Source organism: Rhinolophus ferrumequinum, chromosome 10, assembly GCF_004115265.2.
Source record: "Rhinolophus ferrumequinum isolate MPI-CBG mRhiFer1 chromosome 10, mRhiFer1_v1.p, whole genome shotgun sequence".
Taxonomy (NCBI): domain Eukaryota; kingdom Metazoa; phylum Chordata; class Mammalia; order Chiroptera; family Rhinolophidae; genus Rhinolophus; species Rhinolophus ferrumequinum.
In genome coordinates this window covers 25,261,561-25,279,523 of record NC_046293.1, presented here as the reverse complement: position 1 = coordinate 25,279,523, position 17,963 = coordinate 25,261,561, and the positions used below count along the sequence as shown (strand labels likewise).

General features: G+C 33.0%; 1 protein-coding gene across 1 annotated transcript in view; it reads left to right on the top strand.

The window, feature by feature from the left end:
* Positions 1 to 17,963, top strand: part of LOC117028750 (pregnancy zone protein-like) — a 45,563-nt gene that overhangs the window by 11,529 nt on the left and 16,071 nt on the right. Inside the window, exons 10-16 of the mRNA XM_033117638.1 lie at positions 1,211 to 1,320; positions 2,785 to 2,946; positions 3,563 to 3,793; positions 4,898 to 4,961; positions 9,438 to 9,580; positions 12,391 to 12,540; positions 17,278 to 17,442. Of these exons, the coding sequence (XP_032973529.1) occupies positions 1,211 to 1,320; positions 2,785 to 2,946; positions 3,563 to 3,793; positions 4,898 to 4,961; positions 9,438 to 9,580; positions 12,391 to 12,540; positions 17,278 to 17,442 (1,025 nt within the window). The remainder of the gene's footprint in view (positions 1 to 1,210; positions 1,321 to 2,784; positions 2,947 to 3,562; positions 3,794 to 4,897; positions 4,962 to 9,437; positions 9,581 to 12,390; positions 12,541 to 17,277; positions 17,443 to 17,963) is intronic.

Below are 17,963 nucleotides of genomic sequence, written 5' to 3'. Positions count from 1 at the left end.
AAGATGATTAATTATAATTTGGAATATCAAAATGGAAGCTGATTAATTCCACAGATAATTTAAAAAGAAAGCCAGAGCAAAATCAGGACCAGAAATGTAAATCTGAAACCATTCCCATTGTGTCCATATCCTTCTAAGAGTAAATGCAATTGTTCTGGAAGTGAATTCATTTAGCACTGCTAAACTGAGGCTAGAGGCAGACAAGGAGCGGCCCAAGGATAGAAATAACTACAGTCTCCCCTTATCTGTGGTTTCCCTTTCTGTGGTTACCCACAGTCAGCCACAGTCCAAAAATATTAAATGGAAAATTCCAGAAATAAACAATTCATAAGTTTTAAATTTCATGCATAGTTATAAATTAAACTTTATTATAAGTACGCATGCATAGGGAAAAACATAGGGTATATAGGTTTGGGTACAATCTGTGGTTGCAGGCATCCACTGAGGGTCGTGGAACATATTCCCAACACGTTAGAGGGGACTACTGTACAGTTAGCAGATAGTATCAAATAAATCAGGATAATCAAATTAGGAGTCAGAGGGATAGAGGGAAAATTAAAAAGTACAATTTCTTAGAAGCCACTGGAAGAGTTTCAGTCACACTAGTTACGTATGAAGTACTTTTGAGAGTTCATTTTGTTGAAGTCTGAGATGAGATTACTATGTTGGAAGCCAATAAGGGATCTTTTAGACTTTGACAGAGTGGTGCTTTAGATGTGGAAGATAACATACAGATTACATTTCATTGAATGGAAAAGCATCAGTTTGGTTATACTTTGGATAGGCCATTCAGTGAAAAGAAGGGTCTTGCTGGAGAAGTTGTTTGTGATAGAAATTTAAGGATATTTTTAGGCCACTGTGAAGAATTATGTTGTATACAGAAAGTTGTGGGGGGAGAGCAGTGATATGAAAGAGACAGAAACAAAGACAGAGCAAGATCACAGAACAGATGAGGAAAACTTAAGAACATAGGTGGAACAAGTAGGATACCTGTGAAACCAGAGGAACTGAGAATTATGGATGCCAATAAATTTTTATATGAAGGTGAAGCTAAAGTCAAATTGCTTGAGTTTTCTAAGTGTGAGAAATCCTGGAAAGAACAAGAAAAAAAATATGGATGGTAATTTATTATGATGGAGTGAAGCTGGGATGGAGGTAGGAGGTGAGTTGAATACATAGAACAGTTCAACTGCCCTCATTTCTTTTTCAGGGTTGGAATTAACTGGGCATGGATCCTGTGAAATTACAAATACCTTAAGCAAACTTAAATTTACAAAAGTGGATTCACATTATAGACGTGGGCTCCCTTTCTTTGGGCAGGTAAAATATATTTTCAATATATCATAATTTGAAGGATGTGGCTTTTAAGAAAATCAATTTTAAAATCAAAATTTATTATAAAAATGAATATCTATTTACAGTAAGGAAATAAATTATAGCAATTTGCAAATTTGGAAGGCAAAAGTCATCACAAAATCCGGAAAAATAAAGTATATATTTTTAAATTAACTTCCTAAGACACCTCTACAGTAAATTTTTTCTGAGTAGTTTTGCTGCATATTCTTTGATTGCCTCTTTATAAACAATGATTTTGTAGTATTTTCTATAGAAATACTCTTTCTATAGAGATACTCTTTCATCTAAATGATTGAGTTTTTTCATTATTGATAGTTTTTAAAAAATTTTTTCAGTTTCAAGGCTCAACATTGGCAATAATAATGTTAAATTTTAGGATTGATATTCAACTTAGTAAACTATCAATTTTCTTTCATAAAAGAGATGCAAGATTCCTGGGCATTTTAAATTTTCTTTTGTAGTAACTAATCTTTGAAATGACAGTATTTAGCCAGTTTCCTTATTTTAGTGGCATATTATGAATTTTATATTATCTTCATTTATTCCAGTATTTCATATCAAATTGGCAAGACATTAATCAATATATAGATATGATTGGGCAAGGTCATTTCAGGTCAGGGGAAGAACATAAGAAAACTGAACATAAGAAAATTGAAAGATGAATATGACTTGGCCAGAAATTTTAAAAAGATGGGAGAATATCTCAGGCTCTGTTCAAGAGCAAAGAACCAAGAGGTAGCCAATGTGACTGGCTAAAACAGAAAACATAACTGCATTGACTAGTTGTAATTAAGCTAAAACAGATCTTAAAGACCCCTTTAGTATATGTTCAAAATGCTGGATTGAGAAATTACTGAAGGGTTTTAAGGAGAGTAACATGATCAGTTTAGCTCAGCCTGTGTAGAAAATGGTTTGAAGCAAGGGTGAGGCAGCAAGAGGGTGGACTGCATAAGATCAAACAGAAAGCTATTGGAAACCAGGTGGGAAAAAATACTGTGGTTTTAACTGGAACGGCAGCAATGGATTTGGAGAGAAGTAAATAGCAATAAAATGTTTTATAAGGGAAAAGATAGCACTTGGAAATGGGTTAGATATAGGAAGTGAAAGAGAAAATGACAACAACAATAAAAATAAAAGCCCTCAGTATTCCTGAGTAAATTATTGGACGGATAGAAGCACCAATACCAAGATAAAGAACACTGGACGTAAAGAAAATTTGGGAAGGTAACATCATGTGTCCACTTTTGGATATTCTCAATTGCATGTTCATGAGTTATCTAAATTGAAATATCAAAAAGAAAAATAGTTTATAGAGCCTAAGAAAGCAAATCTTATTTTCAGATTCTAAGATCTTCAGTAAATGACAGTGGCCAAGAGATCAAGGGTGAACACTGTACTTGAAACTAGCTTTCTCTTTCATATTTCTAGGTTCTTCTAGTTGATGAGAAGGATCAGCCAATGCCCAATAAAACTCTGCTTGTCAATGTGGGTTCAGAGGCATACCATTCCAGCTTTACTACTAATGAACGTGGTTTGGCAAACATTTCTATCGATACAACCAACCTCACATCTTCTTTGATTACAATTTTGGTAAGCAGAAAGGGGCGTCTGGAACTAGAAAGGGAGATCATTGGAGCCATATAATTTAAGGATATATGGGAAGCATATGAGCTCTAGGGATAAAAGAAAAGGTGATAGAGTAAAATAGAAATTAAGCAATGTGGAGACAAACTATAAGAAACAAAAAATTCTCTGTCAGAAAACTTACTTTAGATCGACTGTGTTTACAACAAAATCTAGTTTCAGGAGATATTTATTATATCATCTTGATATTCCCTTGAAAAATTCAATATTTGTATAATTTTATTACATGTTAGGTTTTTCGTGGTGTCTTTGGTATACCACTACTTTCGTTTTGTGTTGAATATTCAAATGATCTTATGCAATAGATAGTCATAAAGGTATTAAGAAAAAGTAACTGATCTTTATTGCCCGTGAATAATATCTACTAAATCAGTACAGCATAACCTAAAATAAACTTAAGGGAAAGTCATAGGATATGCTTTATTTGGGAAAGCAGCTTGTAATGGAACCAAGTAAGTATGGTTCATATAAAATCTTCAGTAAATTACAGAGAGTGACTAAGATATACACGATATACATTAATAACAAATAGCCTATTTAAGACCTTTATTCCTTCCATTAGGTCACTTACAAAGAGAATGCCCTGTGTTTTGATAACTGGTGGCTTCAAGAACATCATAATACAGAAGCACTGCACACTGCAAAGCATGTTTTCTCTCTCAGCAAGAGTTATGTTCACCTTGAACTTGTTGCCGGTACCATAGCCTGTGGGAAAACCCAAGAAGTCCGGGCACACTACATCCTGAATGGAGAGATACTGAAGGATGAAAAAGAGTTAACCTTCTATTATGTGGTGAGAATAAAAGCAACTGCAGCTCTTACTAATTGTGTAGACTCCAAAAAGATTGGATTCCTAAGTGATGCTGTTTATAAGACATCAATATAGGTATATTTGTTTTTACACTTGAAGAGAAGTTGCTTTCAGTAGATAAGTAAGCAAAAGATAAAAATCAAGAACTTATTTGACAGGAAATAAAAATGTTAAACAATCCTCTGGAACAATATTCAATTTTGACATGAATTGGAGAAGTGAAAATTAAAACAATAAAGCAGCAGCATTTTATACTTATAAAGGTTCTAAATAATTTACAAAGTTTATAACTGGTATAATTGAAGAAAAAAAGTACATTCACAGGCACATTATAAATTGGTATGGTATTTTTGAGGCCAGTATACCTATTTATGCCCCCAAATTAAAAATATTCAAAGCTGGTAACTACCTAGTAAGTCACTTTTAAAAGAAAAAATATATGTGTAGGAAATTCTGTATAGGGAAATTAATTATAAATAACATTCTTTAAAATTCTATGAAAAAGTTTAAAAATTGACAATAAGTTAGAATTTTAGCTTCATTGCTTCCAACTTTTGTGACGTTGGGTAATTTACCTAATCCCATCTATAAAGAGAAATGTCAGTCATCCCACCTGAATACTGGAGATGGTATTTATAACTACTCCATGAGGTTACTGTGCAAATTAAATAAAACCCTAAAACTAAATTATTTAGTTCAGTGTTTGGTACATAGAGAGTGTCAATACATTTCATTTTTTAATATAGAGACAATAGAGAATACAAGTACATATATTTTATACCTGCCTTCATTATAGGTTGCGTTGTATATGATAGATGTTAAAAGATTTTTTAAATATGTAAATTTGAATATTAATACTCATAGAAAGTAAACATTAAAATACAAAAACCTTGTAAAAGTATATGCTTGTTATTTTAAATGTGTAAATATACATATAGGAAATATTAGAAGAGAAATTTAGTGATCAAAATTAACTTCTGGACTGGAGTAGTGAGATAATTGTTTATTTATATATAATAAATATGTTTCAGTAAGTTTAATATGTACCCTTTAAAACAATAAAAATGCATTTCCCTCTGTCTTCAGATCAAAGCAAGAGGAAGCATCTCCCAATCAGGAATCCATGTGTTGTCCATTGAACAAGGAGACAGTAAGTTCTTTTAGTATTTCCTATTTTTTCTCTCATAGTGTCAAATCCTGAAGATTTTAGCAAGAATGAGTTATTTATACAGAAGAGTAAGTGGTCAACAACCTTCTTCCATCAACCAAAGATCAGAAAGCTGATACAAAAGTATGCCATACTGGGTTTATTTTAGTCCATTTAGTATTTTTTCTTCTTTTTATAGCATTTCTATATTTGAAATTTTATTCCTGAAGTAAAACATATTCATTTTATAATTGTTTTAAAACGACAGAAAATAGTTGGAAAATGCAGAAAACTCACCAAAGAAAAATTTGCTCCATATGTTTTTGTATTAGTTTCCTATTGCTTGTGTAATAGACTACCACACACTTTCTGCCTTAAAACCATGCAAATTTATTTTACAGTGCTGTAGGTCAGAAGTCTCACTGGGCTAATATCAAGGTGTCAGCAGGACTACATTCTTTCTGGAACTCTAGGTGATTATCTTTTGCCTTGCCTTTTCCAGCTTCTAAAGACCTCCTGCATTCCTTCATTTGTTGCCCCTTCTTCTCTCTTCAATGCCAGCAGCACACCATCTTCAAATTTCTCTCTTGCATTCCTGCCTTTTTCTTTTAAAAATCATTGTGATTACATTGGGCCCACTTGGATAACCCAGTATAATCTTCCCATCTCAGTGTCCTTGACTTTATCACATCTGCAAAATCCTTTTGCTATATAAAGTAACATTTACACAAGTTTTTGAGATGATGACATGGATTTTTTTTGGGGGGGACATTATTCTGCCTACCACAAACTGCCCTCTCACCCTAAAGATTCACATCCATCTGACATGCAAAATGTATTCACCTCATGCCAACATTCCCTAAAAACCTCAATATATTATAGCATTAACTCAACTTTAAAATCTCATCAACTTGAAAGTCCCAAACATCATCATCTCAATCATCTAAATTAGGTGTTGGTGAGGCCCTGGGTATAATCCATTCTAGGAGAAAAAGAGTCAGCAGTCCTGAAGACACATTTTTTAAATCCAGCTGCACAAACAGCACTAGGTTTCAAGACCTGGGAGAAATCCTCTTTAGTTCATGTTTCTGCCCTCTGGGCTCAAGGCTCCACTTTCAGAATAAATTTTTCTTTTTCATGAAGGGATAGCATGTGTTTGCAACTAAGTGGTTTTATCAACTTGTTTCCTACCTGTAGAATATAAGTCTAATATCATTTTTTCATGTTATACTCTCTCTGTCCCTTTTTGTCCAAGCTGGCAACGTTTTTGCTGATATAAATTTGCCAAAAATCTTGTGGGTCTCCCATGTGTCACATTGACTCACTCCATTAAACAAGAAGCTTCTTCACAGATTTTCCCTGAACAATTTTATCTCCCCTTTCAGTTATTGCTGAGATAGCTGAGAGGATCTATGAGTTATACACTTAATTTCTTCAAAGAGCTTTTATGTGACTGAACACTCTGATCTTTTGATTTTTCTAAGATATTAGCAAAAGACTGTCCATCACAATGGCTTTTTCTCTAGAGCTCAATTTCCTGACAGTGAATGTCTTAATTTTAGTGTCTTTTGCAATCTAAATAAGCTGAGAATTTCCCAAATTATCAAGTCTTGGTTCCTTTAAGATTAACAATTTTTCCCTTACCTCTTGCATTTTACAATAAGCAGAAAAAGCAAAGAAAAAACCCTCAGGTTGAACGCTTAACACCTTGCTTGGAAAGCTCCTCAGCTATATATCCAAGTTTACTGTTTACAAAATTTACTTTCTGCATAACTGTAAGACTAAATTAAGATTTCCACCATTAATAGCAAGAATTCCCTTTGTTCCAGTTTCCAATAGCATGTTCCTAATTTCCTTCTGAGCCCTCACTGTCAGTACTTTTAATGTCCATATTTCTACCATCAGTCTGTTTATGACAAGTTAGGTATTCTCTAAGATGATGTGTTTTCTCTACCTTGCTTCTCACTTTATTTTGAGTCCTCCATAGCACAGATTTTAGCATCCATATTTCTAATTGTCTGTTTAAAACAACAAAAGCCTTTTCACCCAATGCACTTCAAAACTGCTCCAGTCTTTTTCCATTACCCAATTCTAACATCACTTTCCAAACACATGTTTTTTAGGTATTTGTTACAAGAACATCCCACTTCCAGGTAACAAAATTGGTAGATTTCAAGTCATTTTTCTGTGAATTCTTTTCAAAATAGTCAATTTATTTAATAATGTTCAATAGGCAGCTTGTTATTAAATTACCAATACCTCAAAAATCTTTCTTTATGCTTTTAAATATCCCTCTAAAACACAATCTTATTTACTGAAAAATGTTCCATCAATTCTAAATCATAAATCTTGTCCCAGGTTCCTGTCTTCAGACATCTAGATTAAATTATGACTAATAATACAATAAAATCCTTGTTCATTCCTAAAATACATTTCTACCCATTTCTTCTTTGGGGTTATTTTTCTTCCTGCATTATTATAGCTTATTCTTTTTAACAGCCTTGTTTGGTTTCTATTAAGATGATCTTTTTTTCTTTTGTAGTCTGTTAATATAGTGAAGTACATTGACTGATTTTTAATATTAAACTAATTTTGCATTCCCGGAATAAAAAATTTGGTCATGATGTAGTACCCTTTTATATATTGTTGGATCCAACTATTGAAATTTTGTAATTTTTACCATGGTTTTGGTATCAGGTTAAAGCTGATCTAATGGAATGAATTGGAAAGTAGTCTTCCCTCTTCAATTTTCTGGAAGAATTTATTTAGACTTGGGGTTTTTTACCCCTTAAATATTTGGTATAATTTATCAATGCATCCCTCTGGGCACAAAATTTTCTCTGTCAGAAGATTTTAGCTACAAATTCATGTTCTTTAATAGATAAAGTGCAATTTAAGTTAGCTATTACTTCTTGGGTGAGATTTCCTAGTGTGTAGCATTCAATGACTTTGACTATTTCTCTAAATTGTCTACTTTATTGACATAAAACTGTCTATAATATTCCCTTACACTGTTTTTAATAGCTATAATATCTATAGTGATAATACCTCTTTGGGTCAAGATATTGATAACTTGTGTCTTCTATCATTATGTCTTGATCAATCTTGTTAGAGGTTTATCAGTTGTTTTGATTTTCACAAACATCTGGTTTTTGGCTGAATTGATTTTTCTCTGTTTTTCTATATTTATGTCATGATATTCACTGACTTCTATCATTTATTCCTTTTGCTTACTTTGCATATAATATAGTCTTCTCAGTTTCTTCATGAGGAAACTAAGGTCATTGATTGAGACCTTTTTTCTTTTCTAATATAGGTGTTGGTGCTATACATTTTACTCATAATACTGCTTTAGCTATATCCTACAAATATTTACATGTGATATTAAGGTTGTGCTAATAGCATATCAAAACCCAAACTGCTTCATAAAGCAAATTCTTAAAAATTAGTTCTTGTAATAGAGTTTAAATCATATATGAATTGAGTACCTAAAGAGGTGGAGTTGGGAGAAGGAAGTGTCTCTCTACTTAAGAAAAAATATACTTAATTTTATTTGGTGATAACTATATAAATGGTTGTTTTTCCGTGTCTTTGACTTCTAGAAAACTCATTGCTAAATTTAAGTACTCTAGTATCTAACCATTTTGTTAATAAAATTATTAATAAAATTAATACCTGCTTATGTTTAACCTTGCTCCAGAAATCCACCCTCTTATGGTTTCAGAATTATTGTTTCCAACTTATTTTTATCCTGCTGTTTTCATGTATTTTCACCATAAGCTGCCCTCAAATCTTTTATAGATGTAGGAGGGCTATAGTTTTTAAAGAATTTTATGCTACAAAGATCAAACTTAAGACATTTATGAGAAAATTAAGTGGGCACATTATGTAAGCAGCATGCAATTCACACAGAAAGCAACCACTAAGATAAATACACAGAATTATTTTATAAAACTCAGAGGCACCGCTTGTTCTGTGTGTGATTATTTGTACCTGTATCTCTGCTCTATTGTAAATGGTCTGAAGATAGAGACTGTGTTGCATTCTTTGAATTGTCTTCATGCATGTGACAAGAATTGTGCTGCTTTGGATCATAGGTAGAGATGATTAAAGATGTCTAGAAGCTTTTCTCTCTTGACTTCTTTCTTAATAAATCTTTTTTAAATTTAAAAATTGATACATGCACTACATTTTTTTTGTTTTGGTTTGGTTTGTGTTTTTTTTTTGTTTGTCTGTTTGTTTTTGCTACTTAGGCAGAGGAAATGAGCAACTTAACCTTCATCTTTAAGGGAAATGTCATTAGTTTAGCATATATTTATTCAACACTACTACATGTACAATGGTATAAATGCATGTTTTTTCTTACTTCAGTATGCTCCAAATGTGAGTAGGTTAAATTATTTGAGAACCTCTTCTTTATAAAATTGAGAACTCTTCCTTCTTCCTAATCTATTGTCTTGAACTGTCTTTATTCTCCAGTGAAAGGGATATTTTCCTTCTCCTTTCGAGTGGAATCAGACATTGCTCCAACTGCCCAGTTGATTATTTATACTATTTTACCTAATGGAGAAATTGTTGCAGATACTCAGAAACTAGAGATTGAAAACTGTTTTGCAAATAAGGTGGGTGTTTTGTTTAAGACTAGTCCTTTATCCATTTCCCTTTTTGAAGTGTGGAAAATAAAGTTATGTACATTAAAAGACTGCCATACAGTGCTCCTAAAATTTTCCTCCAAAGGACCTCTAGAGACAGTGATGTTATACCCTGAAAGGTCTATTGGAGTAATCCAAGCAGATTGCCGTAAGCACAATTTTTTGAATGTTTCTTGTTTTATCTTGTTTTACCATGTGAAATTTAGAAGTTATTCCATTATAAACTTTTAATAGTTTTAATTTTAAAATGTTCTGTTCCCAAATTTTTCAATTAAAAATGATGCTTCATAAGGATGTATTAATTTTATGCCATCATACGTCCCCAACATACCTTCATACACTACTACAGAAACCATAACTTATTGTGAGTTTAAGCAGTTTGATAATACAGAACAGGGGTATATGTATGTACCCCATTTTAAGAAACATAGCCTGAGCACTCTGCTAATGACTCTAACATAAAAATAAAACATAGTTGCAAATGGGATCTTCTTATATTTCCAAAGAATACGTAGCTGTAATGAGAAGCCTACTGAGCTATAAATAAGCTTTTCCCAACAGAATTTGGTGCTGTAATCATAATATTAACAATCAGATAGGATCCACCCACTTCAGGTATGTTTTTAAAAATATACTTAAGACTCTTTCACATTGTTTTTATGGAGATCAAAACAGTATGCTTTTATAGCAATTGAACATTTCTGTAATGAGAACTATATTTAGATCGTACATTTTTTTAATGTACAATGATCAAAGAAAACACACAATGGTTTCTGATATACGTTTTCAATTCCATCTTACTAAAGAATGCTGTTAAACCTGAATAGGTATCCAAGAACATAGTTTCTGTTCTATTTGGATATTCTATGTGTTTCATATGAACTTAGAAGAAATTCCTGCTTTGAGCTTGAATGCTCTTATTGCTAATTATGGACAGTTAGTTGTTTGTTAAACCTTAGAATGGCCATATTATGCTACAGTTTTCAACACACGTTACTCATTCTAGCAGTGGTGTCTCTCTGTGCAAAACATGTGAAAACTCCTGTGTAACACCATAAAACTTAGAAGCAAAAGTCCACGGACATTACACGCAATCACTTTATGTCAAATATTTTTAACTTAGCGTTAATCAGACATGGAAATAAACTATGAAAAAATAAGTAATTATAGATGAGGCATTTAGAAGAATATTTATAGATACAGTATTTAGAAGAGAGTTGACTATTTTTTACTTACCACAAAAATTTAGAAGAGAGCTAGTTAAAAGTTAAAGCCCCTAGAAGTGAAACATCTGACAGAATCATGAGCAAACACAGGAAAGAGTGGGCTGAGAACATGAGGAAAGATCCAGGTCAGTTTGAGACATGTGTTCCTCCAAACCAATATACTTTAAATATTTTTTCAATCTTTGTTGGGATAAAGAAAAACTGCTTTCTATTTGAAATCCATGTAACCCTTTATTATTTTAAAAATAACAGATTTAGTATATACATTAATTACTATGTAACAGTTTAAATTGCCTGTCATTCTTAACTGGATATAATTATTCATTACAGATAACATTGATTAATATAGATAGGTAGAGACTCTCAAAACATGCTTTAAAGTTCTTTTTTGTCCTCATATTAGTAAAACACTATGTTTTCAGACATATCCACTTCTCAGTTAACCGTATTTTCAGTTGACTATAATTCCAAATAACTCACTTGACATGGGCATTAACAAACATATTTTAATAACTTAAATTTTCTAAAAATAAAAAACAGGTATATTTAAAATAGAATTGTTTATAAGCAGTGTTTTCATAATATATTTAATTGTAGGGATGAATACTACTACATCTTGAGGAAAAATCAATTATTTTTCATATATGTCTCATGATACATGATTCTAACCTGTTATATCAATTTTGTAGACTGCATAACAGGATTGTCATAGTTAAATATAGCAATCCTAGTCAAATATTATTTCTAAACACACTGGCATTTTATTTTGATCCAAATCAGCTTTTATTTCAAGAATGTAGGAGGTTAGCTAATGCTACTACAGTAACTAAATTCTAAATTATTTTATTTTATATTTTGAATATAAGGTAAAACTCAGATTCTACTCAAGATATATTTACACAAACATAAGATTCATTTACCAATGGATTGCTACAGGCCGAAGCAGAATCAAATCTCTGAAAAAAAAATGCACAATTTTCCATTATTTTGTAGTTCTTATTCTTTAATCACAGTGAATTTTCTCAACCAATTAACTCTTAGGATGCATATTAGATGTTTAATTTTTTTAAGGCCCAATAAATCTCTGATCCTAATAAACAACACTACATTGCTTTAGAATGTCAGATTAGTAAGACTGCCAAATGGAGGCGACTTTGGTTGACTGGTCTCAGGTGAAGTGAGATTTTTCACAGCACCATGCAAAATACATCACAAAACACTGCATGAAAATAGGTCAGCTACAAAAGGTATGTACCTTTGTTAGCATGTGTGTTCTCATTCCTATTCAGGATTCTATTTCAAAGTGATCAAAACCAATTTAATTACACCAATTATATAAGGAGTGGGAAACCTGAGTTAACTGGAACCGCATTTCCAGTTTATTCCAGAGATTATTAACTGGTTGTCTCCCAGGCGGTTTCACCATTTTATCCTGCTCTAAAATGAATGAAGAGAAAGGAAGTGTAAAAAGGACTAGTCCTAGCCTGGGGTAGAAGAGAGTTTTGAGATTGTAATAGTTAGAAAAATTGCTGTTATAATCATATCTCTTTATAGGTAAATTTGAGCTTCTCCTCAGCCCAGAGCCTACCAGCTTCAGACACCAGCCTGAAGGTCACAGGCACTCCTCACTCCCTCTGTGCTCTGCGTGCAGTAGACCAAAGTGTACTGCTGATGAAGCCCGAAGCTGAGCTCTCATCTCAATCAGTGAGTCCCATTTCAGTCTTGGGTATTAGAAAATGCACATACATGTGCTAAGACTATTTTTGGAAGTTGGAAGTTATAACTGCAAAGGACAAGTTCTTCAGAGTGTCAGGCATAATGTATGAGTATAGTAAGTTATGTATGAGTTGGAATTCAATTCAGTCTTACAGAAGACATTGCACAAGGTGCTTTACATATGGTATCTCATTGCATTCTCTGTTACAATATATCCTCAGGGAGGGAGCATTCTTGCTCACCACTATATTCCCTATGCCTAGCATAGTACCTTACGTATAACAGATGCTCAACATATTTTCAATGAATAAATAAATGAATAATAATTCTTTAAGTTGGGTATTACTACCTTAATTTTATAGATAAAAAAACACAGGTAAGATAGATTAAGCAACTACAAATTCGGACAATTAAGTTCACGAATTCATCCTAGAAAAAGTGCTAGATACCTTATTGCTGAACATCACTACTGTCACCTTTGAAGTACTCCCCTTGGGAAGCTATGCACTGATGCCAGCGCCTAGTCCACCCTTCAAAGCAATTTTGGAACTCTTTTTCTGGAATGGCCATCAGAGCTGTCATCGTTTTACACTTGATGTCCTGGATGTCATCAAAATGTCTTCTTTTCAATATTTCCTTTATCTTCGGGTAAAGAAAGAAGTCATTGGGTGCCAGTCAGGTGAGTAGGGAGGGTGTTCCAATACAGTTATTTGTTTACTGGCTAAAAACTCCCTCACAGACAGTGCCATGTGAGCTAGTGCTTTGTCGTGATGCAAGAGCCATGAATTGTTGGTGAAAAGTTCAGGTCGTTTAACTTTTTCACACAACCTTTTCAGCACTTCCAAATAGTAAACTTGGTTAACTGTTTGTCCAGTTGGTACAAATTCATAATGAATGATCCCTCTGATATCAAAAAAAGGTTAGCAATATCGTTGCAACAAGTTCGCAAACTTAATTGTCAGACCTCATATAGAAAGAGCATGCCAAGAATATATTTTAAAGGTGGAATTTGAATGAAATTTTATTTAATGCCACTTCTACTGCACCACATTTCAAGGTAGTATGTGAAATGTCAGATTTTTAAACTTTCCCTAAAATCCAGGTACTTACTCATTCTTTTAAAATATGGACAAAACAGAGTTTCTGTTGAAACTTGTCTTTCAAATGTATCTCTGATAATGAAGCACTTTCAAAAAGGTACTATACTTTACAGACTTCATAGTCCATTTACTTATTTAATAAATATTCAGTACATCTTGACTACAGTATGGAGACTACTCTGGGGATAGTTTTGATGGTGAACAATTAAAAATGTGGTCTTTGACTAGTGTAGACTTAGTCTTGTGAGGTATTAAAACAAACACACAAACAAACAAGAAAACACATACACATATAGGAATTTCAAATTTTGGTGAGTATAATGAAAGGAATAAGCAGAATGTTGAGATAAAAAAACAGTTCAACAACATTTATTTTACTTTTCTTTTTCCAGTTTTATTGAGATCTAATTGACATGCAACATTATATTAGTTCAAAGTGTACAGCATAATGACTTGATATGTGTATGTATTGCAAAATAATTACCACAATAAGTTTAGATGCAATTATTAGTGGTGTCTTCTTAGATTGTCAGATAACAGAGGGGCAGGAGTAGGCATTACAATGAATGAAAGCAGCATGCTCAAAGGTCCTGAGATCAGAATAAGTCTGAAGTGTTCCAAAAAGGAAAAGGTAACGACCTAATATGTAGTGGTGCCAAAAACGATGGTAGAGGCTATGGAAAGTAAAGATCATGCCACTTGGAGTGGAGTTTGGAGTTGGCAGTAAATGCAACAGCAAATCACAGAAAAGTTTCAATTTGGATTTATCTATTAAGAAGATCCTGTTTTCAGTTCCATTTACAATTGCTTCAAAGACTATAAAATACCTAAGAATAAATTTAACCAAAGAAGTAAAAGACCTGTACTCAGAAAATTGTAAGACACTGAAGAAAGAAATTAAAGAAGGTACAAATAGATGGAAATATATACCATGCTCATGGATAAGAAGAATTAATATCATTAAAATGTCCATACTGCCTAAGGCAATATACAGATTCAATGCAATTCTTATCAAACTACCAAGGACATTTTCCACAGAAATAGAAAATATAACCCTAAAATTTATGTGGAACCATAAAGACCCTGGATATCCTCAGCAATCTTGAGAAATAAGAACAAAATGGGAGGTATCATGATACCTGACATCAAATTATACTACAAGTCTACAGTAATCAAAACAGCATGGTACTGGCATAAAAACAGACACATAGATCAATGGAACAGAATAGAGAGCCCAGAAATAAATCCATGCCTATATGGTCATTAATCTACGACAATGAAAGCAAGAATTTACATTGGGGTAAAAACAGTCTATTCAATAAATGGTGCTGGGAAACTTGGACAGACACATGCAAAAAAATGAAGCTGGACCACCTCCTTATACCATATACAAGAATAAATTCAAAATGGATTAAAAACTTAAATGTAAGATCTGAAACCATAAAACTCCTAGAAGAAAACATAGGAAGAAAGTTTACAGACATTACCTGGAGTAATATTTTTACTGATATATCCCCTCGGGTAAGGGAAGTAAGAGAAAAACTAAACATATAGGATTACATCAAACTAAAAAGTTTTTTCACAGCTAAGGAAACCATTAATAAAACAAAGAGGGAGCCTACTGAATGGGAAAAGATATTTGTCAATGATATATCTGATAAGGGGTTAATATCTAAAATATATTTAAAAACTCAGTCAACTCAACACCAAAATAACAAACAATCCAATTAAAAAATGGGCAGAAGACATGAAGAAACATTTTTCTCAAGAGGACATACAGATGGCAAACAGACATATGAAAAAATGCTCAACCTCACTAATCCTTAGAAAAATGCAAATAAAAACCACAATGAGATACCACCTCACTCCAGTCAGAATGGCTATCATCAATAAATCAACAAACAACAAGTGCTGGCGAGGATGTGAAGAAAAGGGAACCCTCGTGCACTGTTGGTGAGATTACAGATTGGTGTAGCCTCTATGGAAAACAGTATGGAGGTATCTCAAAAAATTGAAAATGGAAGTACCTTATGACCCAGCAATTCCATTCTTGGGTATCTATCCAGAGAATTCCAAAATGCTATTTCGAAAAAATTTATGCACCCCTATGTTTATTGCAGCACTATACACAATGGCCAAGACATGGAAACAACCGAAATGCCCATCGGTAGACGACTGGATTAAGAAACTGTGTACATTTATACAATGGAGTATTACACAGCCATAAAGAATGAAATGTTACCATTTGCAATGATATGGATGGACCTAGAGAATATTATGATAAGTGAAATAAGTCAGACAGAGAAAGACAAATACCATATGATTTCACTTATATGTGGAATCTAAAGAATAAAATAAATGAATGAACTAATCAGAAACAGTCTCAGAGATATAGAGGAAAAACTAAGGGTTGCTAGATGGGAGGTGAGTGGGGATTGGGGGAACATGAGGGAATTAGAAAGCACAATCGGTAACCACAAGATTGCCACAGGGATACAAAAGTCAATTAGGGGAATATAATCAATAATGTTGTAAAGATTTTGTAGGGTATCCAATGGACACTTGTCTAATTAGGGAGACCACTTCAGGGATGCTGTAGATGCCTGATCACTGTGCTGTACACCTGAAGCTGAAGCTGAATAATAATGAATGTCAACTACAATTTTATATATGTGTGTTTATATATACATACATACATACATACATATATATATTCACAAGAAGTGTAATACAGCATAAGGAACACAGTCAGTGGAAATGTAATGGCTGTATGCAATGTCAGAGGGTAGTAGATTGAGGGAAGAGGGTTATCTCTTTGTGAGGGGTATAAATGATAAACTATTACAGTGTTTTGTACACATGAAACTAATTAAAAAAAAAAGATCCTGTTTGCTGCTGAGAGTATGAGAATAAGCATGAAAAAATGGAAACAGATTATTGTCATTTCAGATAAGAAATGACGGTAGCCAAATTAGGAGGTCAGCATGGAGTCCAGTGTGTGTTTAATGGCCTGAACACTATATGGCTGTGCACATGGCCTTACACTAGGCTGTGGGCAAAAACTGAACTGGAATTTATTTATTCCAGAGAAAAAAACTGCACCTAGTTTTTTCTCAAGCTAAGTTTGGTCCTAAAATAGTGGGCAAAAAATAATAAGAATAAAAAACTTGGTTAGAACTTAATCGAACAAAATGGGGAAAGGAAATGAATCAAGTATTTACAGAGTTTATTGCTGGGTGATGAGAATATAACTGGCTTTTGTTTTCTTGTTACACTTCTCTGTATCATTCACATTTTCTACTTCCTTTTAAAAGTAGGCATTTGGACAAAGAGAAAGTTGATTTGGGTTTTATTCTTACTCAACTAAAATGGATTCTGAGACTCTGACCAATTAATTTGATTTGTCTATATATTCATTTCTTTTGTGCAACAAAAGGATTAGGATCCATAGTCTTTACTATCTCTCCATGATTCTCTGTGTTGCTTTTTATAACGTTGACATAGGAGTATTAAATGAACACCATGATCTTTTAAATCCTGGCCAAATTGAACATTATCACACTTAAAATATGAAAGAAAAAAATCAAACCAAAAGAATTTTTCCTTTGTTCTCTGAATTTTGCAGATCTATAATTTGTTACCAATAAAGGATGTCCCTAGTGTTAGAAATAGAGATTTCATGAATGAAGATGGTGAAAAATGCATAAATGCAGAAGACATAACTCACAATGGAATCCTTTACAAAGCAATGCAGATCCTGGATGATGATGATGTTTACAGTATCTTTGAGGTAATTCTTCTTCGAAAAACATACCCAAAATTGATTTCTAAGTCTTTGTTCAGATGGAGAATAAATGGACTTCTAAGCTTTAAAATCTGATCCCAACCCTAACTCCCAGACAAAGTTATGATTAACAGGAAAATATTAAAACCTCAGAGCACAGTGAACTTTGTGGACATACGGGTATTCAATCATGAGTTTCTCTGACACTTTAGATAGTAAGTGGTATACTTTTAGGCCCCACAATCTTAATTAAGTTGACCCCAAAGCTAGTTACCACTGTCATGTTTCCCTCTCAGTGATTCGCAGAGATTCTAATATGTGAGGAAAAACATTTTTAATAGGGTCTCTGACACCCCTGGAAAGGTGAATACTTCATTGGCAGCCATTACATGAGTTACTTGCATAATAACTATATGTTGAAACACTGAATACACAAAGTACAATACTTAGGCCATTACCTTTAGTGCAGTAAAATTTCAGGAAAACTGAAAGTAACCTTTTCATGAAGAAAAGATTTACAATACTTG